The sequence below is a fragment of the Coregonus clupeaformis genome, chromosome 33, assembly GCF_020615455.1.
Source record: "Coregonus clupeaformis isolate EN_2021a chromosome 33, ASM2061545v1, whole genome shotgun sequence".
NCBI lineage: Eukaryota > Metazoa > Chordata > Actinopteri > Salmoniformes > Salmonidae > Coregonus > Coregonus clupeaformis.
Genome location: NC_059224.1, coordinates 8,552,761 through 8,580,348, shown reverse-complemented (window position 1 = coordinate 8,580,348; position 27,588 = coordinate 8,552,761). Strand labels below are relative to the sequence as shown.

General features: G+C 44.1%; 3 protein-coding genes across 9 annotated transcripts in view; 1 reads left to right on the top strand and 2 right to left on the bottom strand.

Annotated features, from left to right (window-relative positions):
* Nucleotides 1-1,635, bottom strand: part of LOC121548591 (dynein axonemal heavy chain 8) — a 50,854-nt gene extending 49,219 nt beyond the window's left edge. For all 6 annotated transcript variants that reach the window (XM_041860071.1, XM_041860077.1, XM_041860076.1 and 3 more), the window contains exon 1: nt 1,556-1,635. The gene's annotated coding sequence lies outside the window, so the exon portion shown is untranslated. The remainder of the gene's footprint in view (nt 1-1,555) is intronic.
* A 79-nt stretch (nt 1,636-1,714) lies between these two features.
* On the top strand, nt 1,715-5,534 carry bpnt1 (bisphosphate nucleotidase 1). The gene is made up of 9 exons (XM_041860078.1): nt 1,715-1,819; nt 2,737-2,858; nt 2,975-3,079; nt 3,544-3,651; nt 3,777-3,825; nt 4,491-4,582; nt 4,802-5,002; nt 5,098-5,203; nt 5,311-5,534. Exons 2-9 carry the CDS (start codon nt 2,739-2,741, stop codon nt 5,457-5,459), a joined length of 930 nt encoding a protein of 309 aa, XP_041716012.1. The 5' UTR covers nt 1,715-1,819; nt 2,737-2,738; the 3' UTR covers nt 5,460-5,534.
* A 3,068-nt stretch (nt 5,535-8,602) lies between these two features.
* On the bottom strand, nt 8,603-27,537 carry LOC121548589 (serine/threonine-protein phosphatase PP1-beta catalytic subunit-like). 2 transcript variants are annotated; one of them, XM_041860069.2, is made up of 8 exons: nt 27,461-27,537; nt 17,340-17,471; nt 16,285-16,515; nt 16,038-16,142; nt 15,879-15,950; nt 15,638-15,789; nt 10,355-10,489; nt 8,603-10,273 (listed from the first exon to the last, which is right to left on the bottom strand). In XM_041860069.2, the coding sequence occupies exons 1-8, from the start codon at nt 27,510-27,512 to the stop codon at nt 10,169-10,171; spliced, it is 984 nt and encodes a 327-aa protein (XP_041716003.1). In that variant the 5' UTR covers nt 27,513-27,537; the 3' UTR covers nt 8,603-10,168. The 2 variants fall into 2 exon arrangements, with proteins under 2 accessions (XP_041716003.1, XP_041716004.1); XM_041860070.2 differs by having other exon boundaries at nt 15,638-15,762.
* Nucleotides 27,538-27,588: the final 51 nt, after the last annotated feature.

Genomic DNA, 27,588 nt, shown 5'->3' with positions numbered 1-27,588 from the left:
GGAGTGCTGCAGAGATGGTTGTCCTTCTGAAAGTTTATCCTATCGCCACAGAGGAACTCTGGAGCGCTGTCAGAGTGACCATCGGATTCTTGGTCACCTCCCTGACTAAGGCCCTTCTACCCCGATTGCTCAGTTTGGCTGGGCGACCAGCTCTAGGAAGAGTCTTGGTGGTTCCAAACTTCTTCCATTTAAGAATGATGGAGGCCACTGTGTTCTTGGGGACCTTCAATGCTGCAGACATTTTTTGGTATCCTTCCCCAGATCTGTGCTTGGAAACAATCCTGTCTCTGAGCTCTACGGACAATTCCTTCGACCTCATGGCTTGGTTTTTGCTCTGACATGCACTGTCAACTGAGGGACCTTATATAGACAGGTGCGTGCCTTTTCAAATAATGTCCAATCAATTGAATTTTCCACAAGTGGACTCCAATCAAGTTGTAGAAACATCTCAAGGATGATCAATGGAAACAGGATGCACCTGCGCTCAATTTCGAGTCTCATAGCAAAGGGTCTGAATACTTATGTAAATACAGTATTTCTGTTTTTGAGTTTTAATACATTTGCAAAAAATTTGAAAAACCTGTTTTTGCTTCGTCATGGGGTATTGTGTGTAGATTGATTAGGATTTTTTTTCCTTAACATATATTTTTCTTGAAATTATTAATGTTAAGTTACTGTCCGTGCTACAACAAAAACATACTTAAAAACATGTAATTTTGTCCTTTAATTTAAATACTGTAGAATTCCATTCATTCCTATGGAGTATTATTGCTACTGGGGAGTGCCAATATTGCCAACAGGTGGCTTCAAAGCCTCTCAATAGACAATACATAAGGTAGCATCAGCAAGTCATTGTTTAGTGTCTAAATGTTAGTAAATGGTATCAAAAGCCAGCTAGCTACGATTATGTAACGTTAACGTTAGCGAACATTGTTATTTAGCTAGCTAGATACATAGGTAAGCTAGCTAGCATAGCTACAGTAGGTAAAAAAAATAAAAAGCTAGCTAATGTTAGCTTTTTTTATAAATCCACCAGTAAGAACAGTTTATTTTTTTGCACATAACGTTAGCTAGCTAGCTAGCTAGTTAGAGCTAACTAACATTAACATTATCTATGTAGCTAGCAAAAGGTATCTAACGTTAGCTAGTTAATGCTAGGACAATTACCGATAATACAGTAGCTAGCTAGCTAATTTTCCCCAAACATCAGACACACCCTGACCTCGGACACTTTCTAGCGGTTGGAGGACTGAATCACCTCGAGCTCAACATTTAAATGGACTGAAAAATAACGGTAAGTTTTGTGACTAATGACACCCTTTTAGCGAGCTGACCACCGATTTTCAGTGCAATTTATGTAAGTTAAGTTAGCTAGCTAACGTTAGCGTATCTTTCTCGATTAGGTTGCGCAATTAACATTATCAGTATGTAACATTATCTAGTTTGGCCAGTTGATACTTGGTAAACAAAAGGTAAATAAACGTTGCCTCGGCTAATTTACTGGCTGTTGTTTTAATAATCAAACTAAAATAAATTAAAATATCATTATATTTACCATTTAGCCCGTTTCAGCAGGTTGACTCCATTATTTCAAACAATTTTCAAATATCAACTGCCACTCTCTCGAGCTACAGCTAGCCTAAAGCTAAAGGCTCGCGAACGAACATGCACGTTGCAACCGGCTCGAGCACGAATCCGTCGGGCACTTGGACCCATCATTTCTTAATGCTACTGCTAACCATGATATCATAACATTTCCGCTTCTCCAGGATTTCCATTTACAACCAGTCCTGAGCTGTCACATCTAAAGTAGACACGAGTAAGTACCATTCTCTTCTTTCATTAAACGTTAGTGAGGTAGCTAGCTAGCTATTGTGGTGGCTTTAAGTGCATTGTTAATCGTCAGGGAAAATAGTGTCCTCAATGCTGAGTGAATTGTTATTGTTAGCTCAATGGAGATTGCTTTCGACATCAGCTAGATACGATTAGCTAGCTAGCTAACCAACACTACTGGGGCTGCAGACTTGTGACACTCACGTTAGGTAGTTAGTAGTCTAATGCATGGGGAATAAAAGTTACAGAATAGACAGATTTCCTTCAAAATATCAGCAGGTTTCATGCAGTAGCACTATAACACATGCCTAGCTAGCTAGTAACCTTTGGCAGTTGGGTTTAGAAGGGTACTCTGTGGTAGAATCATGGACATATACTCAGTTTCAATAACTGCATAAATGAGCCTAGTGCCTGGCACACTGCTTGTTACTTAGCTCAGGGGTAGGCAACCCTGTTCCTGGAGTACTGCAGGATTTTGTTCCAACTAGGCACCACACCAGACCAACTGAGCTAATTGATCAGTTCAATGATTGCCTAAATTCAAAACACCTGGTCTTCCAGTCGGTTAAATCAACAACATGAGGTGACTATGGCACTCCAGGACCAGGGTTGCCTACCCCTGCTGTAGCTACTTAATTTCAGGTGTGTGAGAGTGTGTCATTGATATAGGTGTGTGTAAGGACAGGTAGTCTATAAGTGCTTAAAGGTGTGCTTTAGCCCATGTAATGGTGACAGTGCAAATACTGTCCTTTCCCCTACTACAGGTAGAGGGTTGTGTTGATTCATTGAATTGACTATTGTTGACTAATGTGAGTGATCATATGGGTCTAAACGTCTTGAGGGTACATATTATATATTTTTTTATCTCGGAGCTGTACACTTTTGTATCTCTCCTTCCATCAGCAATGTCGGGAAATCCAGCAGTGGTAATGCGTTTGGTTGCTTCGGCTTACGCAGTGGCAGAGAAGGCAGGAGCCATCATAAGGATGGTTCTTCACAGCGGAGAGCTGGGAATCGTGGAAAAGGTAGGACTGACTGAACAGAGAGTGGGGCAAAGTGCTGAATTGAGGGAAATTGATGGACAGTGAAATGGAGCCTGAATGTTGTGTTTATAAATGATCTCTCTTTCTCATGTGGACAGACAGGGGCTAACGATCTACAGACACTGGCAGACAGGCTAGTCCAGCAGAGCATATGTGCCTCCCTATCGAAAAGCTTCCCCAAAATCACCATCATCGGAGAGGAGGTGGGTGTGTGCAACGTCAGGTATTGACGTTAAGGTTTGCACTATTGTCTGGGGCAAGTGAACTGAGCAGTCGGGCAAGTTGAGTCTGCTCTTACGCCCAGGTTTTGTTTAAATGAATTGGAGCGTCTCACGTTCTGCAAAAGTTATGAGTCCGATGTAGCAGGCCAGTAAAACAGATTTTAATGCGTTGTTTAATTAAGTGTCCGGCAAGTTATCGCAATTTTGTGTGTAAACAAATTACTTTAAAAAAATTCAGGCATGTGACTAATCTTTGGGCAACCAAAAAATACTGCTGACTTGTCTGATGGGCAAGTGCCTTTCAGACCTTCATGTAAATCCCTGCAACTTGCATGAATATGATATGTCCTAATGTTACTGACCAATGTTTTTTGATGTAAAGATTAGAGTACACAACACATTGCACAACATCCCTGTCTTAACAGTGAACATTTCTCACACATCAGGATCTGCCAGAGGAGGCTGTCAAAGAGGACCTGATTGAGAGCAGTCAGTCTGAAGAAATTCTACAAAAGTCCTGTCCATTGGAATACAGTGCCCTGAAAGAGGAGGAGGTGAGACACAGGGACTTTAGAGCTGAAACCGAAACCTACTGTCCTGATTTTGATCATTTTCTGTGTACTGACTTCTTATTCCACCTGTGTTTCTGTGTTTGACTGTCCCTGTGTCTGAATTTTAGCTGGTTGTGTGGGTCGACCCCCTTGATGGCACTAAAGAATACACTGAAGGTAAACAAACTTACTACGGTGTTATTATTTTGCCAGTCTTTTGTTTAGATCACTAATTACAGGCTTCCAACACACCCTTGATTACGACTAGATATTTCAGTCTTCTCTTACACTACTCTTCTCCTCTTAGACCTATGCATTTTCCTCTCTGACAAAAATCTGGGGAACATTTCATTCAGTCACATCTCCTAATCATCAGTGCTGATTCCCTCTTTTTCGCTCTCTCTCTCTCATGTCATCCCTGCTGAGCAGCGGCGAAGTGTCTTTACCTGTCAGATCAGGTCCAGATGGGTCATAAGGGGTCGGATGCCTAGCTTCTCAGCACGGCTCTCCGTATGGTGACAGAGGGAGGTCATTGGGACTGGGAGGGACAAGGGCAGAATAGGTGAAGGGTAAAGGAGGAATGTTTGGGCTTCTCTATCCTTTTTTCCCTTTATGTGCTATTATACTACCCTTACATCACTTGTTTGTTCTTCATGCTGGAAAACTACTACAGTAGAATGTCGATACTAGTTATACAGTAGGATGTCGATGCTAGTTGTACAGTAGAATGTCGATGCTAGTTGTACAGTAGGATGTCGATGCTAGTTGTACAGTAGGATGTCAATATTTGTGTGAAGTCCACTGTTTGTGTTCCCTTCAGCTAACATGTTATCTGATCTCAGGGCTTCTTGATCACGTGACTGTACTGATTGGCATTGCATATGGAGGGAAGGCCATTGCTGGGGTCATCAACCAGCCCTTCTTCAATTACCAGGTACCAACAAATTATTGACGACAAATTATTTTTCTGCCTTATACCCTCTCACCTATCAGGGCATGTTCAGTAGGGAGAAAACATTTTAGAAATAGGGAAGTGTTACCAGATTTCCAATAAAAACAGATTTTTCAGTTGCAAAACGTTTTGCTACAGTGTGCCCTATTGAACACGACCTTGGTCCGTGAGTGTGTAATGTCCTGTGTTTTGTATCCACAGCTGGGGACGGAGACAGCAGAAATGGGGAGAACTCTGTGGGGAATGCCGGGACTGGGCGCCTTTGGGTTCGAGCTACAGGAGGTCCCGGATGGCCGACGCATAGTCACCACCACCCGTTCCCACAGCAACAAACTCGTCACAGACACCGTGGATGCCATGGAACCTCATGATGTGATAAGAGTTGGCGGAGCAGGAAATAAGGTGAAATATACAGGGATGAGAAGGTATGGGGGTGCAAAGGTATCAACATAACTATAAAATGTATTATTTCTCTGTTGAACCCTTTCTTTGTGTAGATTGTTCAGCTTGTGGAGGGGAAGGCCTCAGCCTATGTCTTTGCCAGTCTAGGAACTAAAAAGTGGGACACATGTGCCCCTGAAGCCATCCTGCATGCAGTAGGAGGTAAGCAACATCCTTCCTCTCGATCTTACTGAAAGTACCTCTAATTATGAGTAATGACAGTAATAATATTGCCTGCTATGTGTTTGTTTCTGTCTGTCCCTCTGCAGGTAAGCTGACAGACATGCATGGCAGTGCGTTGCGTTACGATGCTAACGTGAAGCACATGAACTCTGCCGGGGTGCTGGCCACTCTACGCAACCACCAGTACTACGCCAGCAAAGTGCCCCAGTCAGTCCTGCAGGCCCTCAAGCCCTGATTTTTACATTTTAGTCATTTAGCAGACGCTCTTATCCAGAGCGACTTACAGTTAGTGAGTGCATCAATTTTTTTTCATACTGGTCCACGTGGGAATCGAACCCACAAGCCTGACGTTGCAAACACCATGCTCTACCAACTGAGCTACACGGGACTGATTGATACATATAGTTTACAACTCTGTTATTGTCCAAAAACACTGTCAAGTGATTACCATACATTTTCTATCATCTTTAGTGATGTATGGAATTTCTGTTTTAATTTCTAATTACTTGTATAAAATGTAATTGATAATGTAATCTGTAATACCCAAAAGTAATTATTTATCATGAGGGTCATAAACAATAACTAGTAATGCTGCATACTCCAAGAAAGGTTAAAATCTCACCTTTCTGGTAAAAGTAGTTATACATTTTTGAGGTCTAGTCACTTTTGAGGACACAAGCTCAAGTACACAGAGTACAAATATAAAAATGAAATATTTTGTATTTCCTATTCAGCAAAACTGTATGAATAAGGCTTGCAATGACATATGCTTTCTAAATATAGTATAATCAAATTATAAAACGAACTATAAGATTTCACCTTAACTGTCAAATACATATTTGTATGTTTAGCGTTAGAAAATGTGAATATTTTCTAAAGGTCTCTTTATTAAAGCGTCTGACCTGATCGCTGTGAACGTCTCAGAGCTCTAGCTTGGCTTCTTGAACGCATTAGGAGCACACCTTTCATCTCATATTAATATTGTCCGTCTATGACAGTGTTTTGTGTTTAACATCAATTATTTTAATGGCTGTAAATCGATCTCTAAGTGTGCTATAGTGATGAAACCACTCTCTCCAGCTGCGCTACTATCTAAGGATTGCAGGCATGTGCTTTGTCAGTGGCTGTGATGTAGGGTTCAGGCAGGAGTTGGACAGTCGGAAGAGGGAATGAAATGGTAGGAGGGACATCCCAGCTTCAAGTGGTTTCAGATTTCACATACTATGTGAAACAGGCTCAGAAAATATACTACTGTGTCCTTGGGAACCGGGGCTATCGCTCAATGCAAGCCATTTCGATCTACGGTGTCCACAGATAAAATCATAAGCGAAAATGTCAGTCAGAACCGGTACCAGAACCACGCAGGTCCCCTAAACAGGGGACATTACATCTAAGAGATAACATAACGTGTTCCACATCAGTGTAAAAAAAGTAATATACACTGCTCAACACAATGTAACTCCAAGTCAATCACACTTCTGTGAAATCAAACTGTCCACTTAGGAAGCAACACTGATTGACAATAAATTTCACATGCTGTTGTGCAAATGGAATAGACAACAGGTTGAAATTATAGGCAATTAGCAAGACACCCCCAATAAAGGAGTGGTTCTGCAGGTGGTGACCACAGACCACTTCTCAGTTCCTATGCTTCCTGGCTGATGTTTTGGTCACTTTTGAATGCTGGCGGTGCTTTCACTTTAGTGGTAGCATGAGACGGAGTCTACAACCCACACAAGTGGCTCAGGTAGTGCAGCTCATCCAGGATGGCACATCAATGCGATCTGTGGCAAGAAGGTTTGCTGTGTCTTTTCAGCGTAGTGTCCAGAGCTTGGAGGCGCTACCAGGAGACAGGCCAGTACATCAGGAGACGTGGAGGAGGCCATAGGAGGGCAACAACCCAGCAGCAGGACCGCTACCTCCACCTTTGTGCAAGGAGGAGCAGGAAGAGCACTGCCAGAGCCCTGCAAAATGACCTCCAGCAGGCCACAAATGTGCATGTGTCTGCTCAAACGGTCAGAAACAGACTCTATGAGGGTGGTATGAGGGCCCGACGTCCACAGGTGGGGGTTGTGCTTACAGCCCAACACCGTGCAGGACGTTTGGCATTTGCCAGAGAACACCAAGATTGGCAAATTCGCCACTGGCGCCCTGTGCTCTTCACAGATGAAAGCAGGTTCACACTGAGCACATGTGACAGACGTGACAGAGTCTGGAGACGCCGTGGAGAACGTTCTGCTGCCTGCAACATCCTCCAGCATAACCGGTTTGGCGGTGGGTCAGTCATGGTGTGGGGTGGCATTTCTTTGGGGGGCCCGCACAGCCCTCCATGTGCTCGCCAGAGGTAGTCTGACTGCCATTAGGTACCGAGATGAGATCCTCAGACCCCTTGTGAGACCATATGCTGGTGCGGTTGGCCCTGGGTTCCTCCTAATGCAAGACAATGCTAGACCTCATGTGGCTGGAGTGTGTCAGCAGTTCCTGCAAGAGGAAGGCATTGATGCTATGGACTGGCCCGCCCGTTCCCCAGACCTGAATCCAATTGAGCACATCTGGGACATCATGTCTCGCTCCATCCACCAACGCCACGTTGCACCACAGACTGTCCAGGAGTTGGCGGATGCTTTAGTCCAGGTCTGGGAGGAGATCCCTCAGGAGACCATCCGCCACCTCATCAGGAGCATGCCCAGGCGTTGTAGGGAGGTCATACAGGCACGTGGAGGCCACACACACTACTGAGCCTCATTTTGACTTGTTTTAAGGACATTACATCAAAGTTGGATCAGCCTGTAGTGTGGTTTTCCACTTTCATTTTGAGTGTGACTCCAAATCCAGACCTCCATGGGTTGATATATTTGATTTCCATTGATAATTTTTGTGTGATTTTGTTGTCAGCACATTCAACTATGTAAAGAAAAAAGTATTTAATTAGATTATTTCATTCATTCAGATCTAGGATGTGTTATTTTAGTGTTCCCTTAATTTTTTTGAGCAGTGTATATACATTTGTTTACTGTATAGATACTTGTGGGCTAGGAAAACCAGGCCGTGTATGACACTTCTGGTATAAAGAATCACATTTGTACAAAACAATTCTAACAGCCCAGACTGATTAGTTAACCAAAAGGTATGGCATAATCATGTAACCGACATATAGTAGGCCAAGGGTCCCTTAAAACCAAAACATAAACGCATGTCCAAATGATTTGGTAAAACCGCTGTTCTACATTTTCAAATGGTTGACGGATGTCATTACTGTAATGGCAGACAGCAGAACACAACACTAGGCCCTCCAACGCACTGCTCCCATTAAAAACCATTGAGTTGCTGCGTTGTGGGTTTGAAGGCAGCCCAAAGAATAATGACAGACAAGAGAGGCAGGGTCAACGGCACAGTTCCATTTATTCCATTCAAAGAGTCGAACGAAAATTGTACAAATCTCAAAATGGTTTAAAACACTGACAGTTTCCAACTTGAAGAGACCGACAGATGAGAACAAGGCAAAAGATATAGGCGAACTAAAAAAAACTCAAATGTTATTTGAATATTCATTAGTTGGATGACAATAATAATAAGGAGCCGGATATTGTAATCAGTTTACCGGAAAGGTAAACATACTGTATTCACATTCTGATGCCTTGCTGGTTGTTGACATCGTCAGCCTCTTTCGGCTGTCCTAAAATCTACCACTAGGGGGCAGCAATGTCTAAGTGATCCCGCTCCGAGTACAAAGTGCCATCTCGGACTCACTCCAAGCTTGGTAAGCATGCGCTTGACCCCCGTGTGATGTAATATGCCATGTTTACAAGAACTGCAGGGGCAATGGTGACTGCTGAAAACAGCTTGTGTAAAGTTAAAAACAACTATTGTAATCGTCTAGTGGGGCCAACTGGTCGTGTGAATTAGAAAAATAATACTGAACACCAATAGAAATCAGGTGCCTTTGACTCTGGCCTTAATGTCCTAAGCCACCACAATCTATGCATTCTCACAGGCACACAGTTAAAGAGATGTCCATAAACAGTCTTCAGCAATGGAAGCAGGTTCGGTGGATTAAGGGATAAGAGGAGAGGGCTGGTGTGGTGGTGGACAAGCTTGATTCAAAACCAACAGGCATTTGGAACATCCATTTGTTGCGAACCCTTTGAGTTAGGACACAGAACCTTAACTGTACTAGTAGTTAACTGTTAACATGTATACACAGTTAATATGTACAGAATGTGTGTATACAATGCATGCCCCGTGTGTATATACTGTCATTTTGTATGGTTCTGATAATATGCATTTGTACAAGTACTTTCAACGTAATTGTTGTTAATACTTCATTAGTGTCTCAATTAAGAGAAAACGTTTTAGAGTCCAACGAGGTAAAAATGACTTTCTCCAAACTCACTAGGAGGCAAAACCATTCCACTCAGTTACTGTAGCCAAACCGTAGGAGGAAAACGGCCATGTTATTAGTAATATTGTGAGAAGGTTACGCATTAGCAGGGTAAATTGTGAGACTGGGTGGGGAGGATATCTCTTACGTTATTTGTCTTGAAGAGTCAACGTTGTTGGCTGGGGTAAATAACCCACCTCACTCGCACACATACACACACAAATCAAATTCAATACTTTTTCAATATCTGAAGGAAGAAAAGCCTCCTTTCTAAATGCGTTGCCCTTTTCCACAAAATGTGTATCATATTGCTGCACCTTAGCAACCCATTTCATAGCATTGAAAAACAACAAGTCACTTACATTATTAATAAAAAATACCAACAAACAAGCAAAGAAAAAAAAACATTGTTCACAGCAAAGATTTAATATTTTACACATGAAATAGGTGAGTGGAGGTCAGGGGGGGCTAGAGCGCTTCCCATAGATGGGAGGGATGGGACAGGACGTTGCAGGGGGCAACAGAGGAAAGGGTGCAAGGAGGCGAGACAGGGGGCCAGGCGCTCACCTCTTCTTTGGGGCTTGGGCAGTACGAGGCGGGGTTACAGGGCGTCCCGTGTTCACCCCCCCATACTGGTACTTAGCTTTTTTCTCTGACGGCTTCAAAATCTGAGAGAGAGAGAAAGTATTAATCCCTAGTGTGTTAACAGCACTAGGAGACTCATCCACAGTTTGTGTGTTTGTTCTCACCTGAAAGGAACACATGAGGGACTCGTCCACGCTCATCATGCCCCCAGCGTTGTCAAACTCCCCGCAGTAGTTGGGAGCCGAGAACAGCGTCACCAGCTGCCGTTTGGCAAAGAACTCGTAGCCATCCTCAACAACCTTCAGGTACAGAACAACACTTTTGAGTTAATGAACATCCTTTAGAGTTTCATCCTAATGAACATAGCCCTCAGTATCTTAATGAACATAGCCCTCAGTATCTCATGCATCCTACTGAACATCATAGCCCTCAATATCTCATGCATCCTACTGAACATCATAGCCCTCAATATCTCATGCATCCTACTGAACATCATAGCCCTCAGTATCTCATGCATCCTAATGAACATAGCCCTCAGTATCTCGTGCATCCTGATGAACATCGTAGCCCTCAGTATCTCATGCATCCTAATGAACATAGCCCTCAGTATCTCGTGCATCCTGATGAACATCGTAGCCCTCAGTATTAGGGCCTGGACGATAACAGTATCGCGATACTCGTTAGTATCATGGCAAGTAAACAAAACACAAAGCGGATTTAACTTCTTCAGGAAAACAGCCCTAATGTTGAAAACAAACAACATTATGTTGTCATCCAGTAGGGCTACACGATATGAACAAAATATCTAATTGCGATTTCTTGGCGAGATATTGCAATTGTGATTATGAATTGCGATTTTCAAGCCCTTGGGTGAAAACTTGCTAATTTCATCAGACATGTTCTCTACCCTGACACTTGTTTTAACCATAACTTCTAAATTGATATCATATGAATACATTCTGTGCTAACTGAAAACAAAACCAAATGAAACAAATCTTGTCCAACATTGTTATAGGCTACATATGATAATAGATAGGATTATTACATTTACATTTTAGTCATTTAGCAGACGCTCTTATCCAGAGCAACTTACAGTTAGTGAGTCCATACATTTTTCATACTGGACCCCCGTGGGAATCGAACCCACAACCCTGGCGTTGCAAGCGCCATGCTCTACCAACTGAGCTACATATACACTGCTCAAAAAAATAAAGGGAACACTTAAACAACACAATGTAACTCCAAGTCAATCACACTTCTGTGAAATCAAACTGTCCACTTAGGAAGCAACACTGATTGACAATAAATGTCACATGCTGTTGTGCAAATGGAATAGACAACAGGTGGAAATTATAGGCAATTAGCAAGACACCCCCAATAAAGAAGTGGTTCTGCAGGTGGTGACCACAGACCACTTCTCAGTTCTTATGCTTCCTGGCTGATGTTTTGGTCACTTTTGAATGCTGGCGGTGCTTTCACTCTAGTGGTAGCATGAGACGGAGTCTACAACCCACACAAGTGGCTCAGGTAGTGCAGCTCATCCAGGATGGCACATCAATGCGATCTGTGGCAAGAAGGTTTGCTGTGTCTGTCAGCGTAGTGTCCAGAGCATGGAGGCGCTACCAGGAGACAGGCCAGTACATCAGGAGACGTGGGGGAGGCCGTAGGAGGGCAACAACCCAGCAGAAGGACCGCTACCTCCGCCTTTGTGCAAGGAGGAGCAGGAGGAGCACTGCCAGAGCCCTGCAAAATGACCTCCAGCAGGCCACAAATGTGCATGTGTCTGCTCAAACGGTCAGAAACAGACTCCATGAGGGTGGTATGAGGGCCCGACGTCCACAGGTGGGGGTTGCAGGACGTTTGGCATTTGCCAGAGAACACCAAGATTGGCAAATTCGCCACTGGCGCCCTGTGCTCTTCACAGATGAAAGCAGGTTCACACTGAGCACGTGACAGACGTGACAGAGTCTGGAGACGCCCTGGAGAACGTTCTGCTGCCTGCAACATCCTCCAGCATGACCGGTTTGGCGGTGGGTCAGTCATGGTGTGGGGTGGCATTTCTTTGGGGGGCCGCACAACCCTCCATGTGCTCGCCAGAGGTAGCCTGACTGCCATTAGGTACCGAGATGAGATCCTCAGACCCCTTGTGAGACCATATGCTGGTGCGGTTGGCCCTGGGTTCCTCCTAATACAAGACAATGCTAGACCTCATGTGGCTGGAGTGTGTCAGCAGTTCCTGCAAGAGGAAGGCATTGATGCTATGGACTGGCCCGCCCGTTCCCCAGACCTGAATCCAATTGAGCACATCTGGGACATCATGTCTCGTTCCATGCTTTAGTCCAGGTCTGGGAGGAGATCCCTCAGGAGACCATCCGCCACCTCATCAGGAGCATGCCCAGGCGTTTTAGGGAGGTCATACAGGCACGTGGAGGCCACACACACTACTGAGCCTCATTTTGACTTGTTTTAAGGACATTACATCAAAGTTGGATCAGCCTGTACTGTGGTTTTCCACTTTCATTTTGAGGGTGACTCCAAATCCAGACCTCCTTGGGTTGATAAATTTGATTTCCATTGATCATTTTTGTGTGATTTTGTTGTCAGCACATTCAACTATGTAAAGAAAAACGTATTTAATAAGATTATTTCATTCATTCAGATCTAGGATGTGTTGTTTAAGTGTTCCCTTTATTTTTTTGAGCAGTGTATATTAACAAACACATTTTTAACATGATCAAAATATAGTGTGCTATAAGTGCAGCACTTATTCATTAATTAATGACTAACATTGAGCTCCTATTTCCTACACTACATTATCAAAAGTATGTGGACACCTGCTCGTATAACATCTCATTCCAAAATCATGGGCATTAATATGGAGTTGGTCCACCCTTTACTGCTATAACAGCCTCCACTCTTCTGGGAAGGTTTTTCACTAGATGTTGGAACATTGCTGCGGGGACTTGCTTCCATTCAGCCACAAGAGCATTAGTGAAGTCGGGCACTGATGTTGGAAAATTAGGCCTGGCTCGCAGTCGGCGTTCCTATTAATCCCAAAGGTGTTCGATGGGGTTGCGGGCAGGGCTCTGTGCAGGCCAGTCAAGTTCTTCCACACTGATCTCAACAAACCATTTCTGTATGGACCTTGCTTTGAGCACGGGGGAATTGTCATGCTGAAACAGGAAAGGGCCTTCCCCAAACAGTTGCAACAAAGTTGGAAGCACAGAATCGTCTAGAATGTAATTGTATGCTGTAGCGTTAAGATTTCCCTTCACTGGAACTAAGGGGCCTAGCCCGAACCATGAAAAACAGCCCCAGACCATTATTCCTCCTGCACCAAACTTTACAGTTGGCACTATGCATTAGAGCAGGTAGCATTCTCCAGACGTTCCCAGATTCGTCCATCGGACTGGCAGATGGTGAAGCGTGATTCATTACTTGAGAACGCGTTTCCACTGCTCCAGAGTCCATTGGCGGCAAGCTTTACACCACTCCAGCCGACGCTGGACATTGCACATGGTGATCTTAGGTTTGTGTGCGGCTGCTCGGCCATGGAAACCCATTTCATGAAGCTCTCGACGAACAGTTCTTGTGCTGACGTTGCTTCCAGAGGTAGTTGGAACTCGGTAGTGAGTGTTGCAACAGAGGACATACAATTTTTACGCACTACAGCACTCGGCGGTCCCACTCTGTGAACTTGTGGGGCCTACCATTTCGCGGCTGAGCCGTTGTCGCTCCTAGACGTTTCCACTTCACAATAACAGCTCTTACAGTTGACCGGGGCAGATCTAGCGTCGCAGAAATTTGACGAACTGACTTGTTAGAAAGGTGGCATCCTATGACGGTGCCACGTTGAAAGCCACTGAGCTCTTCAGTAAGGCCATTCTACTGCCAATGTTTGTCTATGGAGATTGCATGGCGGTGTGCTCAATTTTATACACCTGTCAGCAACGGGTGTGGCTGAAATAGCCGAATCCACTAATTTGAAGGGGTGTCCACATACTTTTGTATATATAGTGTATTTTACCATTATGAGTAATTAAAGAACCTAAGTGAATTATTTATTCAGGCAGCCATAGGCTGCAGATGGAATAGGAAGCTTATGATTGTGTAATTATGTAAACTGAACAAAAATATAAACGCAACATGTAAAGTGCTGGTCCCATGTTTCATGAGCTGAAATAAAAGATCCCAGAAATGTTCCATCCCAGAAATGTTCCATACGCACAAAAATCTTAAATGTATTCAAATTGTGCACAAATTTGTTTACATTCTTGTTAGTGAGCATTTTATCCTTTGTCAAGATAATCCATCCACCTGACAGGTGTGGCATATCAAGAAGCTGATTAAAACAGCATGATCATTACACAGGTGCACCTTGTGCTGGGGACAATAAAAGGCCACTCAAATGTGCAGTTTTGTCACACAGCACAATGACACAGATGTCTCAAGTTTTGAGGGAGCGTGCAATTGGCATGCTGACTGCAGGAATGTCCACCAAAGCTGTTGCCAGAGAATTGCATGTTCATTTCTCTACCATAAGCCACCTCCAACGTCGTTTTACAAAATTTGGCAGTACGTCCAACCGGCCTCTGTCTGTAATGAAGCCATTTTGTGGTGAAACACTCATTCTGATTGGCTGGGCCTGGCTCCCCTGGGGCGGTCCTGGGAGGGCATGGATCTGCGCCACTGCCCAGTCATGTGAAATCCATAGATTAGGGCCCAATGAATTTATTCAAATTGACTGATTTCCTTATATGAACTGCATTTGTCGTGTTGCCTCTTGTTGTCGCCACGACTCTGAGGCACTTTTTGCACACTTGCATTTGGTTGACATTGGTTTGCCATATCACTGATGATGAGCCCTTCTTTGGCACCAAATCAACGTTCTCATTAGCACTAGCAGTACTCATATTTCCGACACACTGAGGTGAAGCAACAGAGTTTCTAAACAACCTACTGTCCTGTCTTTGGTGAAGCCCTTTCTCTTCTCACCAGCATCTAACTGCGCGCTCTATGCAGGGACGCACGCTTGTGATTGGCCCGCATGTGCATGCCATGCAGAGTGAGAGAGTCCGCTTGTGATTGGTCAGCATCCTCTGTGCATGTAGAGAGTGAATGAACGGAATCTAGCGCATCTCATTGGAGGAGATACCGTAATCTAGTTTTCGTTGTATTAGCGAAGTTTGAAAGAAAATAGAAAATCGCAGCCTCTTGCGATATGGATATTGCACGTCAATATCGCGATTTCGATTTGAATTTGATTAATCGTGCAGCCCCTATCATCCAGAGTCACATTTATTTATTTTCCAAGTTTCAGCACACAATGTTTTACATACAGCAGGTTTTTAAAGGACCAAAGACTTTGGTCTGCTTTGTGTTGGGACACCGGTATCGTCACAGCCCTACTCAGCATCTCCTACATTAGGTCAGTATGAAGGCTCTACCTGGTGGGCTCTGCAGATGAGGTCCAGGTCATGGCGGTTGAGGAACTTGCTGACCACGTCGGCCCCGAAGGTGAAGGAGACGCCCCGGTCGTTTTCCCCCCAGCCCTGCACGTCTTTGTCTGGATCTGACCACAGCAGGTCACAAAGCAGGCCTAGCACAGTCAGCACAGTCAGAGCCAGTCACAAATACATCACAGAACATGTAAACCCCGCCCCCCCCCCCACACACACGTTAACACACCTGTGTCAGGGACATCAGTGGGCCTCATGATGCGTCGGATTTGCTCCATGGACTGCAGATCAGGAGAGAGACCTGAGGAAAAGGGATGATTGTTAATTAATAATATTCAATAATAATAATAATAATAGATTGAATTGATAGATAAGCCCCCATGCATACCTCCATGGCAGCAGAAGATCTTCTCATCGATTATAGCGGCAATGGGCAGACAGTTGAAGCAATCTGTGAAGGTCTTCCACAGCTTTATGTTGAATCTGCGTTTGCCTGGGGAACACAACATAGAAAGGACATGGAATTCTGCTGATAGTAGAGATCCCAAAAGCATTAACATTATGGATCCTCCATCCTCACTGAAAAAGATAACTGATTCAGATTGTGTGTGTGTGACACTGCTTCCGCGTCTTACACTCGTCATAGAAACCGTAGATGCGGTTGATGGAGGCACATTCGTGGTTTCCTCTGAGCAGGAAGAAGTTCTCAGGGTATTTGATCTTGTAGGCCAGCAGTAGGCAGATGGTTTCCAAGGACTGCTTGCCTCGGTCCACGTAGTCCCCTAGGAACAGGTAGTTAGCCTCCGGCGGGAAGCCCCCGTACTCAAAGAGCCGCAGCAGGTCTGTGTACTGGCCATGGATATCCCCTAGAGAGAGAGAGAGCAGAGGGGTTGTGAGACTACCATTATTTGATGTACCCTTTATTTAACCAGGGAAGTCACATTGAGATTGACAGTGTCTTTCTTTTTTAAAGTGAGCCCTGGACACCTGGAAGGAGTGGAGAAGAGAGTGAGTGGACTTGAGCCAGATTGTGTCCTTGATGGAAGGAGATGGCCCCATCCTGCAGAGCCGCAGACACTCGAGGGAGACAGCATTTATATCCTCCTGCTCTACTTACTGAGCTAGGTCTATGTCTCTCCAATGTGTTACCCTATCCTCTCCTTTCTCTCTGACATTTTGGCTTAAAGACAACACTGTGTGTGGTGAGGATAGTGCCAGGACCATAAAAATACGAATGAACAGAATGGTATGGATAGTGCCAGGACACCAGTGAATGTATAGGTATCTGTAGTTTTATCTGCCTACAGATTTCTATGAGGAAAGGTATGAGTCCCTGTATATAGCTTCCTTAGTGTATTTTATTCCCTATGTTTTCATTTCCTTATTTTTAACTCTGCATCGTTGGGAAAGAGCTCGTAAGTAAGCATTTCACGGTGAAGTCTACACCTGCTGTATTCGGCACATGACAAATCAAATTTGATTTGGGTAGGCTTCTGGATGCCGTTTTCATGGCCATGTAAAATCACAAACATTAGGCCTATGTCTTTATTCAGCCAGCTTTTTATATTTTTCTAACCCTGGTATGACTCATACATTTCTCATACAGTATTTGTGCTCTAAGGGAGAGAGAGCGAGAGAGAGAGGGCCCCGGAGTAAGGATAGAGCAAGCGGGAGAATTTATCGTACTGACCACATATTTTGAGCGGAGCCTCCAGCTCCAGTAGGATGGGCTGGCTGAGGAAGATCTCCCGGGACTTGATGCACAACCCCCGCACCTCCGCCTCCGTCATCTGGACTATCTTCCCTGGACGGCATCCTCGCACTTGACAGAAAGATAGGGCGATCAATCATCACAACCATGAGTCATGACCCTGCTTTCCATTGTAATCATGCTGACTGTGTTTCATGTGCTTTTATGGTCTTCAAATCAGTGAGGAATGTGAAACCACCGTGTAAGCCCTAAAAGAAGAAACAAAAGTTGGACCAAAGAAATATGATATTGTTGCAAAACCTCACATTCCAATGTCATAAAAATAAAAACAATAGCAATGTAATTTCATTCAGATCAGATTACATAGATTTACACTTTGACCAATAATAACGCTGTTGAAACAAAAACAACGTCAAGGCCCTAACCGATTTCTAATAGAATGATGACTACTGCATACCTAATAACATTCAGAAAAGGCCTTCTGCTCGACTAGACAAATGGCAGAGGATTGCAGGTCACAGCAATTTGACTTTCATTAACAGTAATCGATTGGCTAATGGTTTTTAAGGAGTCACTGAGTCAACCTCCCGGCTAGGAGCTGGATAAAATTGAGTTGGGTTTTTCTTTTAAAGGCATGCCATTTCGTGTTCAGCTATGTGCTGACAACATGAAGGGAGATAGAGAGAGCAAGTGGTTGTCACTGCTGCTGTGTGCAGTGTTCCAAGTGGGCCAAAGTGTCTTGGAAGCGTGTTGTGTATAATTTGATGGCAAAATGCTTTTCATTCATTCACAGTGTGTATTATTTAGGCTAATTAATATAGATTAGGTTGACTGTAGTTTTTGTAGGCCTAGTTTCACGTTTTAATGTCACGTGCACAAGTACAGTGAAATGCCCTTTCCTGCAAGCTCTAAACCGAAGAATGCCGTGATCAATATCAATGTAGTACTAAGAAATAACAAGGTAGAACAAAAATACACTAAAAATAAAAATAAGAACACGAGAAAGAAAGAAGCTATATATAGGCCTACACAGGGTCAGTTCCAATACCATATTTATACTGAAAATTATAAACGCAACATGCAACAATTTTACTGATTTACAGTTCATATAAGGAAATAGGCCCACCCACTTGGGAGCCAGGCCGACCCATCTCTAAAACAATGTTGGAGGCAGCTTATGGTAGAGAAACTTTCAATTCTCTGGCAACAGCTCTGGTGGACATTCCTATAGTCAGCATGCCAATTGCACGCTCCTTCAAAACATTGTGTTGTGTGACAAAATTGCACATTTTAAAGTGGCCTTTTATTGTTCCCAGCACAAAGTGCACCAGTGTAATGATCATACTGTTTAATCAGGTTCTTGATATGCCACACCTGTCAGGTGGATGGATTACCTTGGCAAAGGAGAAATTCTCATTAACAGGAATGTAAACAAATTTGTGCACAAAATTTGAGAGAAATAAGCTTTTTGTGCGTATGGAATATTTCTGTTATTTTTTATTTTAGCTAATGAAATGTGGGACCAACACTTTACATGTTACCTTCATATTTTTGTTCAGTGTACAATGTGCGGGGATACTGGAGTGATAGAGGTATACTACATGGTCAAAAGTATGTGGACACCCCTTCAAATTAGTAGATTCGGCTATTTTAGCCACACCTGTTGCTGACAGGTGTATAACATCGAGCACACCGCCATGCAATCTCCATAGACAAACATTGGCAGTAGAATGGCCAGTAATGAAAGGCTCAGTGACTTTCAACGTGGCACCGTCATAGGATGCCATCTTTCTAACAAGTCAGTTTGTTGAAGTTCTGCCCTGCTAGAGCTGCCCTGGTCAAGTGCCGTTATTGTGAAGTGGAAACGTCTAGGAGCAACAACGGCTCAGCCGCTAAGTGGTAGGCCACACAAGCTCACAGAACGGGACCGCAGAGTGCTGAAGCGCATAGCGCCTAAAAACTCTGAAGCAGTGGAAACGCATTCTCTGGAGTGATGAATCACGCTTCACAATCTGGCAGTCCAACGGCCAAATCTGGGTTTGGCGGATGCCAGGAGCACACTACTTGGCCGAATACATAGTGCCAACTGTAAAGTTTGGTGGTGGAGGAATAATGGTCCGTGGCTGTTTTCATGGTTCCGGCTAGGCCCCTTAGTTCTAGTGAAGGGAAATCTAAACTATACAGCAGACAATGACATTGTAGATGATTCTGTGCTTCCAACTTTGTGGCAACAGTTCAGGGAAGGCCCTTTCCTGTTTCAGCATGACAATGCCCCTGTGCTCAAAGCGAGGTCCATACAGAAATGAATTGTTGAGATTGGTGTGGAAGAACTTGACTGGCCTGCACAGAGCCCTGCCATAATCTCCAAATCAAATCACATTTTATTTGTCACATACACGTGTCTAGCAGATGTTATAGCGGGTGTAGCGAAATGCTTGTGCTTCTAGCGCCGACAGTGTAGTAATATCTAACAAGTAATATCTAACAATTTTACAACATATATCTAATACACACAAAACTAGTAAGGAATGGAATTTAAGAAAATATATTTTTACATTTTTTTACATTTTAGTCATTTAGCAGACGCTCTTATCCAGAGCGACTTACATATATATATATATATATATATTTTTTTTTATACTGGCCCCCTGTGGGAATCGAACCCACAACACTATCAACTGAGCTACATCCCTGCCGGCCATTCCCTCCCCTACCCTGGACGACGCTGGGCCAATTGTGCGCCGCCCATGAGTCTCCCGGTCGCGGCCGGCTGCGACAGAGCCTGGATTCGAACCAGGATCTCTAGTGACACAGTTAGCACTGCGATGCAGTGCCTTAGACCACTGCGCCACTCAGGAGACATATACATACTGTGGGGAGAACAAGTATTTGATACACTGCCAATTTTGCAGGTTTTCCTACTTACAAAGCATGTAGAGATCTGTAATTTTTATCATAGGTACACTTCAACTGTGAGAGACGGAATCTAAAAAAAAAATCCAGACAATCACATTGTATGATTTTTAAGTCATTAATTTGCATTTTATTGCATGACATAAGTATTTGATACATCAGAAAAGCAGAACTTAGTATTTGGTACAGAAACCTTTGTTTGCGATTACAGAGATCATACGTTTCCTGTAGGTCTTGACCAGGTTTGCACACACTGTAGCAGGGATTTTGGCCCACTCCTCCATACAGACCTTCTCCAGATCCTTCAGGTTTCGGGGCTGTCGCTGGGCAATACAGACTTTCAGCTCCCTCCAAAGACTTTCTATTGGGTTCAGGTCTGGAGACTGGCTAGGCCACTCCAGGACCTTGAGATGCTTCTTACGGAGCCACTCCTTAGTTGCCCTGGCTGTGTGTTTCGGGTCATTGTCATGCTGGAAGACCCAGCCACGACCCATCTTCAATGCTCTTACTGAGGGAAGGAGGTTATTGGCAAAGATCTCGCGATACATGGCCCCATCCATCCTCCCCTCAATACGGTGCAGTCGTCCTGTCCCCTTTGCAGAAAAGCATCCCCAAAGAATGATGTTTCCACCTCCATGCTTCACGGTTGGGATGGTGTTCTTGGGGTTGTACTCATCCTTCTTCCTCCAAACACGGCGAGTGGAGTTTAGACCAAAAAGCTCTATTTTTGTCTCATCAGACCACATGACCTTCTCCCATTCCTCCTCTGGATCATCCAGATGGTCATTGGCAAACTTCAGACGGGCCTGGACATGCGCTGGCTTGAGCAGGGGGACCTTGCGTGCGCTGCAGGATTTTAATCCATGACAGCGTAGTGTGTTACTAATGGTTTTCTTTGAGACTGTGGTCCCAGCTCGCTTCAGGTCATTGACCAGATTCTGCCGTGTATTTCTGGGCTGATCCCTCACCTTCCTCATGATCATTGATGCCCCACGAGGTGAGATCTTGCATGGAGCCCCAGACCGAGGGTGATTGACCGTCATCTTGAACTTCTTCCATTTTCTAATAATTGCGCCAACAGTTGTTGCCTCCTCACCAAGCTGCTTGCCTATTGTCCTGTAGCCCATCCCAGCCTTGTGCAGGTCTACAATTGTATCCCTGATGTCCTTACACAGCTCTCTGGTCTTGGCCATTGTGGAGAGGTTGGAGTCTGTTTGATTGAGTGTGTGGACAGGTGTCTTTTATACAGGTAACGAGTTCAAACAGGTGCAGTTAATACAGGTAATGAGTGGAGAACAGGAGGGCTTCTTAAAGAAAAACTAACAGGTCTGTGAGAGCCAGAATTCATACTGGTTGGTAGATGATCAAATACTTATGTCATGCAATAAAATGCAAATTAATTACTTAAAAATCATACAATGTGATTTTCTGGATTTTTGTTTTAGATTCCGTCTCTCACAGTTGAAGTGTACCTATGATAAGAATTACAGACCTCTACATGCTTTGTAAGTAGGAAAACCTGCAAAATCGGCAGTGTATCAAATACTTGTTCTCCCCACTGTATATGGACAAGCAATGACAGATTAGCATGGACTAAAATACAGTAGAATATTATAGAATAGAATGCAGTATATACAGTTGAAGTCGGAAGTTTACATACACCTTAGCCAAATACATTTAAACTCAGTTTTTCACAATTCCTGACATTTAATACTAGTAAATATTCCCTGTCTTAGGTCAGTTAGGATCACCACTTTATTTTAAGAATGTGAAATGTTAGAATAATAGTAGAGAGAATGATTATTTCAGCTTTTATTTATTTCATCACATTCCCAGTGGGTCAGAAGTTTACATACACTCAATTAGTATTTGGTAGCATTGCCTTTAAATTGTTTAATTTGGGTCAAACGTTTCGGGTAGCCTTCCACAAGCGTCCCACAATAAGTTGGGCGAATTATGGCCCATTCGCCCTGACAGAGATGGTGTAACTGAGTCAGGTTTGTAGGCCTCCTTGCTCGCACATGCTTTTTCAGTTCTGCCCACACATTTTCTATAGGATTGAGGTCAGGGCTTTGTGATGGCCACTCCAATACCTTGTCTTTGTTGTCCTTAAGCCATTTTGCCATAACTTTGGAAGTATGCTTGCGGTCATTGTCCATTTGGAAGACCCATTTGCAACCAAGCTTTAACTTCCTGACTGATGTCTTGAGATGTTGCTTCAATATATCCACATAATTGTCCTTCCTCATGATGCCATCTGTTTTGTGAAGTGTACCAGTCCCTCCTGCAGCAAAGCACCCCCACAGCATGATGCTGCCACCCCCGTGCTTCACAGTTAGGATGGTGTTCTTCAGCTTGCAAGCCTTCCCCCTTTTTCCTCCAAACATAACGATGGTCATTATGGCCAAACTGCTCTATTTTTGTTTCATCAGACCAGAGGACATTTCTCCAAAAAGTATGATCTTTGTCCCCATGTGCAGTTGCAAACCGTAGTCTGGCTTTTTTTAATGGTGGTTTTGGAGCATTTTTTTCTTCCTTGCTGAGCGGCCTTTCAGGTTATGTCGATATAGGACTTGTTTTACTGTGGATATAGATACTTTTGTACCTGTTTCCTCCAATATCTTCACAAGGTCCTTTGCTGTTGTTCTGGGATTGATTTGCACTTTTCGCACCAAAGTACGTTCATTTCTAGGAGACAGAACGTGTCTCCTTCCTGAGCGGTATGGCGGCTGCGTGGTCCCATGGTGTTTATACTTGCGTACTATTGTTTGTACAAATGAATGTGGTACCTTCAGGCATTTGGAAATTGCTCCCAATGATGAACCAGACTTGTGGAGGTCTACAATTTTATTTCTGAGGTCTTGGCTGATTTCTTTTGATTTTCGCATGATGTCAAGCAAAGAGGCATTGAGTTTGAAGGTAGGCCTTGAAATACATCCACAGGTACACCTCCAATTGACTCAAATGATGTAATGAATGAAGCTTCTAATGCCATGACATCATTTTATGGAATTTTCCAAGCTGTTTAAAAGGCACAGTCAACTTAGTGTATGTAAACTTCTGACCCACTGGAATTGTGATACAGTGAATTATAAGTGAAATAATCTGTCTGTAAACAATTGTTGGAAAAATTACTTGTGTCATGCACAAAGTAGATATCCTAACCGACTTGCCAAAACTATAGTTTGTTAACAAGAAATGTATGGAGTGGTTGAAATACGAGTTTTAATAACTCCAACCTAAGTGTATGTAAACTTCCGACTTCAACTGTACACATGAGATGAGTAGTGCAAGATATGTAAACATTATTAAAGTGGCCAGTGATTTCAATAGGCAGCAGCAGCCTCTAATGTGCTAGTGATGGCTATTTAACAGTCTGATGGCCTTGAGATAGAAGCTGTTTTTCATTCTCTCTGTCCCAGTTTTGATGCACCTGTACTGACCTCGCCTTCTGGATGATAGCGGGGTGAACAGGCAGTGGCTTGGGTGGTTGATGTCCTTGATGATATTTTTGGCCTTCCTGTGACATCGGATGCTGTATGTGTCTTGGAGGGCGGGTAGTTTTCCGCCGATAACGCGTTCGGCAGACCGCACCACCCTCTGGAGAGCCCTGCGGTTGCGGGCGGTGCAGTTGCCGTACCAGGTGGTGATACAGCCCGACAGAATGCTCTCAATTGTGCATCTGTAAAGGTTTGTGAGGGTGTTAGGTGCCAAGCCACATTTTTTCAGCCTCCTGAGGTTGAAGAGGCTCTGTTGCGCCTTCTTCACCATGCTGTCTGCGTGGGTGGACCATTTCAGTTTGTCGGTGACGTGTACGCCAAGGAACTTGAAACTTTCCACCTTCTCCAATGCGGTCCCGTCGATGTGGATAGGTGGGTGCACCCCCTGCTGTTTCCTGAAGTCCACGATCATCTCCTTTGTTTTGTTGACACTCCCAGAGCCCTCACCTCCTCCCTGTAGGCGGTCTCATCATTGTTGGTAATCAAGCCTACTACTGTTGTGTCATCTGCAAACTTGATGATTGAGTTGGGAGAGTGCCTTGCCACGCAGTCATGGCTGAACAGGGCGTACAGGAGGGGGCTGAGCACGCACCCTTGTGGGGCCCCAGTGTTGAGGATCAGCGAAGTGGAGAGGTTGTTTCCTACCATCACCACCTGGGGGCGGCCCGTCAGGAAGTCCAGGACCCAGTTGCACAGGGCGGGGTTCAGACCCAGGGTCTCGAGCTTGATGATGAACTTGGAGGGTACTATGGTGTTGAATGCTGAGCTATAGTCAATGAACAGCATTCTTACATAGGTATTCCTTTTGTCCAGATGGGATAGGGCAGTGTGCAGTGTGATGGCGATTGCATCGTCTGTGGATCTATTGGGGCGGTAAGCAAATTGAAGTGGGTCTAGGGTGACAGGTAAGGTAGAGGTGATATGATCCTTAACTAGTCTCTCAAAGCACTTCATGATGACAGAGGTGAGTGCTACAGGGCGATAGTCATTTAGTTCAGTTACCTTTGCTTTCTTGGGTACAGGAACAATGGTGGCCATTTTGAAGCATGTGGGAACAGCTGACTAGGAAATTGAGAGATTGAATATGTCCATAAACACACCAGCCAGCTGGTCTGCGCATGCTGTGAGGACGCGGCTAGGGATGCCGTCTGGGCCGGCAGCCTTGCGGGGGTTAACATGCTTAAATGTCTTAATGACGTCGGCCACGGAGAAGGAGAGGCCACAGTCCTTGGTAGTGGGCCTCGTCAGTGGCACTGTGTTATCCTCAAAGCGGGCGAAGAAGGTGTTTAGCTTGTCTGGAAGCGAGACGTCGGCGACGTGGCTGGTTTTCCTTTTGTAGTCCGTGATTGTCTGTAGACCCTGCCACATACGTCTCGTGTCTGAGCCGTTGAATTGCGACTCCAATTTGTCTCTATACTGATGTTTTGCCAGTTGAATTGCCTTGCGGAGTGAGTAGCTACACTATTTGTATTCTGCCATATTCCCAGTCACCTTGCCATGGTTGAATGCAGTGGTTCATGCTTTCAGATTGGCATGAATGCTGCCATCTATCCACGGTTTCTGGTTAGGGTAGGTTTTAATAGTCACAGTGGACACAACATCACCTATACACTTCCTGATAAACTCAGTCACCGTTTCAGTGTATTCGTCTAAATTATTTTCAGAAGCTACCCGGAACATATCCCAGTCCACGTGATTAAAACAATCTTGAAGGGTGGATTCCAATTGGTCAGACCAGCGTTGAATAGTCCTTAGCACGGGTATTTCCTGTTTGAGTTTCTGCCTATCGAACACCTTTGGGATGAATTGGAACGCCGACTGTGAGCCAGGCCTAATTGCCCAACATCAGTGCCCGACCTCACTAATGCTCTTGTTGCTGAATGGAAGCAACTCCCCGCAGCAATGTTCCAACATCTAGTGGAAAGCCTGTTATAGCAGCAAAGGGGGGACAAACTCCATATCAATGCCCATGATTTTGGAATGAGATGTTCAACGAGCAGGTGTCCACATACTTTGTAGTGTAGATAGGTATAGGGGTAAGGTGACTAGCGTAAATGGAGAGGTGTGTGTGCATGTGTGTGTAGAGTCAGTATACATGTGTGTGCATGTTACATGTGTGTTGGAGTGTCATTGTGTGTGGAGTCCTGTGAGTGTGCATAGAGACAGAGCAAAAATATAAGGGGTCAACTCAGATAGTCCGTGAAGCCATTTTGTTAGCTATTTAGCAGTCTTATAGCTTGAGGATAGTAGCTGTTTCGGAGCCTGTTGGTGTCAGACTTGATGCATCTGGCACTGCTTGTTGTGCGGAAACAGGCCAGAAGATACTATCATCAATAGGCGCTAAAGCAGTTAGCATCTATGAATGGGGTAGGGCTGACAGAGAGAACTTGTGAGGAGCAGAATCAACAACCTCTGCATAATCAAAACAGTTGCTTTGTGAGGTGTTAAAGGTCACAGTTAGCCATTGTTATGTAAATACCAGCTGAACAGTACCAGTGGCCTGGCTTTGGCCCCAAGTGAGAGCAGGTCCACAGGAGCCATTGGTTCCGGCCCACGTAGAGCCTTTTGGGTAAAACACCGGGGTAAATCCTGAATGGAAATGCGCCATAATTTCACTTTCACACCCCATCATTCACTCCTTAATATCTCCTTGAAATTCCCCTTGGTTGTTTCGAAATGTATTAATTATGAGAAAAGAAACCAAGATTATGAAGGCATCTAATGTTTGGAAAATTATAATCTTGAGAATTTTCCATAGGTGAGTCATGCCCAGAAATAAAACGCTCGGGTACATATCCAACATTGAGAGCGGTTAATGAATAGTTAAACATACTATTGATGCGAAACTGAATAGCCACCAAGAGGGCAGTTAAAATTAATGTTAGGGCTATTTGAATTGATGCATTCTAGGGTTTTTCTGTGTTCTTGCTATACACATATGACTACAGACATTCTTAGCTACTTCACCAACAACCGAATAGCCCCTAGGCGTGTATTGAAAACCATTGTGAATGTAGTTAACTAGTTAGTTAACAGTAGGTGGCTTGCAGTCAACACAGACCGAGCTGGGGTGTGCTACCGCTGGCAAACCAAGCTGTCCACTCGCAAAGCCCCTCTCTCGTCAAGGTGTAAAAACTCACGTTTACTCGCCAACGGGCGGTACTAGCTAGCCACTAAAATATATACAAAAAACAGCAACATCCCTGTTCTGTGCTAGGCAAAGAATATAGCTAACTAGCTAGTTTACTAACGTTAATCGCTAACTATGTTAGTTGGCTAGCTTGTTTGGTAAGCTAGTTAACGTTGTCATTGGCTTGCATGATAGCATAATAACAAATCAAACGTGACAACAGACATTTATATTCAAAATGATGTTTCCTTTTCGACATGTCTTGTCAGCTAGGTACGTTGGCTTACTAGCTAGTTGCCGTTAAATTGTAGCTAGCTCATCCTAGATAGGGTAGCTAGCTACACTGCTAGCTAATGCTAGTCACTGACACTACTTTGTTGAACCACCTTCTGACGCGCTAACGTTAGCTAGCTAGCTCGCAAACTCAACTGGCCAATGCCAAATATAAGGCTACATTCGTTATTTGACACCTGAAAATGACATCATGTTACACGTGTAAGTGCTGTCTCCACCATATAACCGCAAGGTTAATTGCAAAATAACATGAAATATCATACCTTCAAGCAATCGGGAGATGATGCTGTCAACGTTGAGCTCGCTTTCCGCCATTTTCTTCAAAAAACTGAAAACTACTACGCAGAGAGACCTACCTCGTACTCACCGACAGGGGGCGTGGTCTACTACT

What these genes read in the sequence shown, in the direction of transcription:
- bpnt1 (XM_041860078.1), top strand. Translation starts at nt 2,739, where the DNA reads ATGTCGGGAAATCCAGCAGTGGTAATGCGTTTGGTTGCTTCGGCTTAC. An exon ending in CACTAAAGAATACACTGAAG is followed by an intron (nt 3,826 to 4,490) that starts GTAAACAAACTT and finishes ATCTGATCTCAG; the next exon opens with GGCTTCTTGATCACGTGACT. An exon ending in TTGGCGGAGCAGGAAATAAG is followed by an intron (nt 5,003 to 5,097) that starts GTGAAATATACA and finishes TTCTTTGTGTAG; the next exon opens with ATTGTTCAGCTTGTGGAGGG.
- LOC121548589 (XM_041860069.2), bottom strand. Translation starts at nt 27,512, where the DNA reads ATGGCGGAAAGCGAGCTCAACGTTGACAGCATCATCTCCCGATTGCTT. An exon ending in GGCTCCGCTCAAAATATGTG is followed by an intron (nt 16,516 to 17,339) that starts GTCAGTACGATA and finishes CTCTCTCTCTAG; the next exon opens with GGGATATCCATGGCCAGTAC. An exon ending in GATCTTCTGCTGCCATGGAG is followed by an intron (nt 15,951 to 16,037) that starts GTATGCATGGGG and finishes CCTTTTCCTCAG; the next exon opens with GTCTCTCTCCTGATCTGCAG.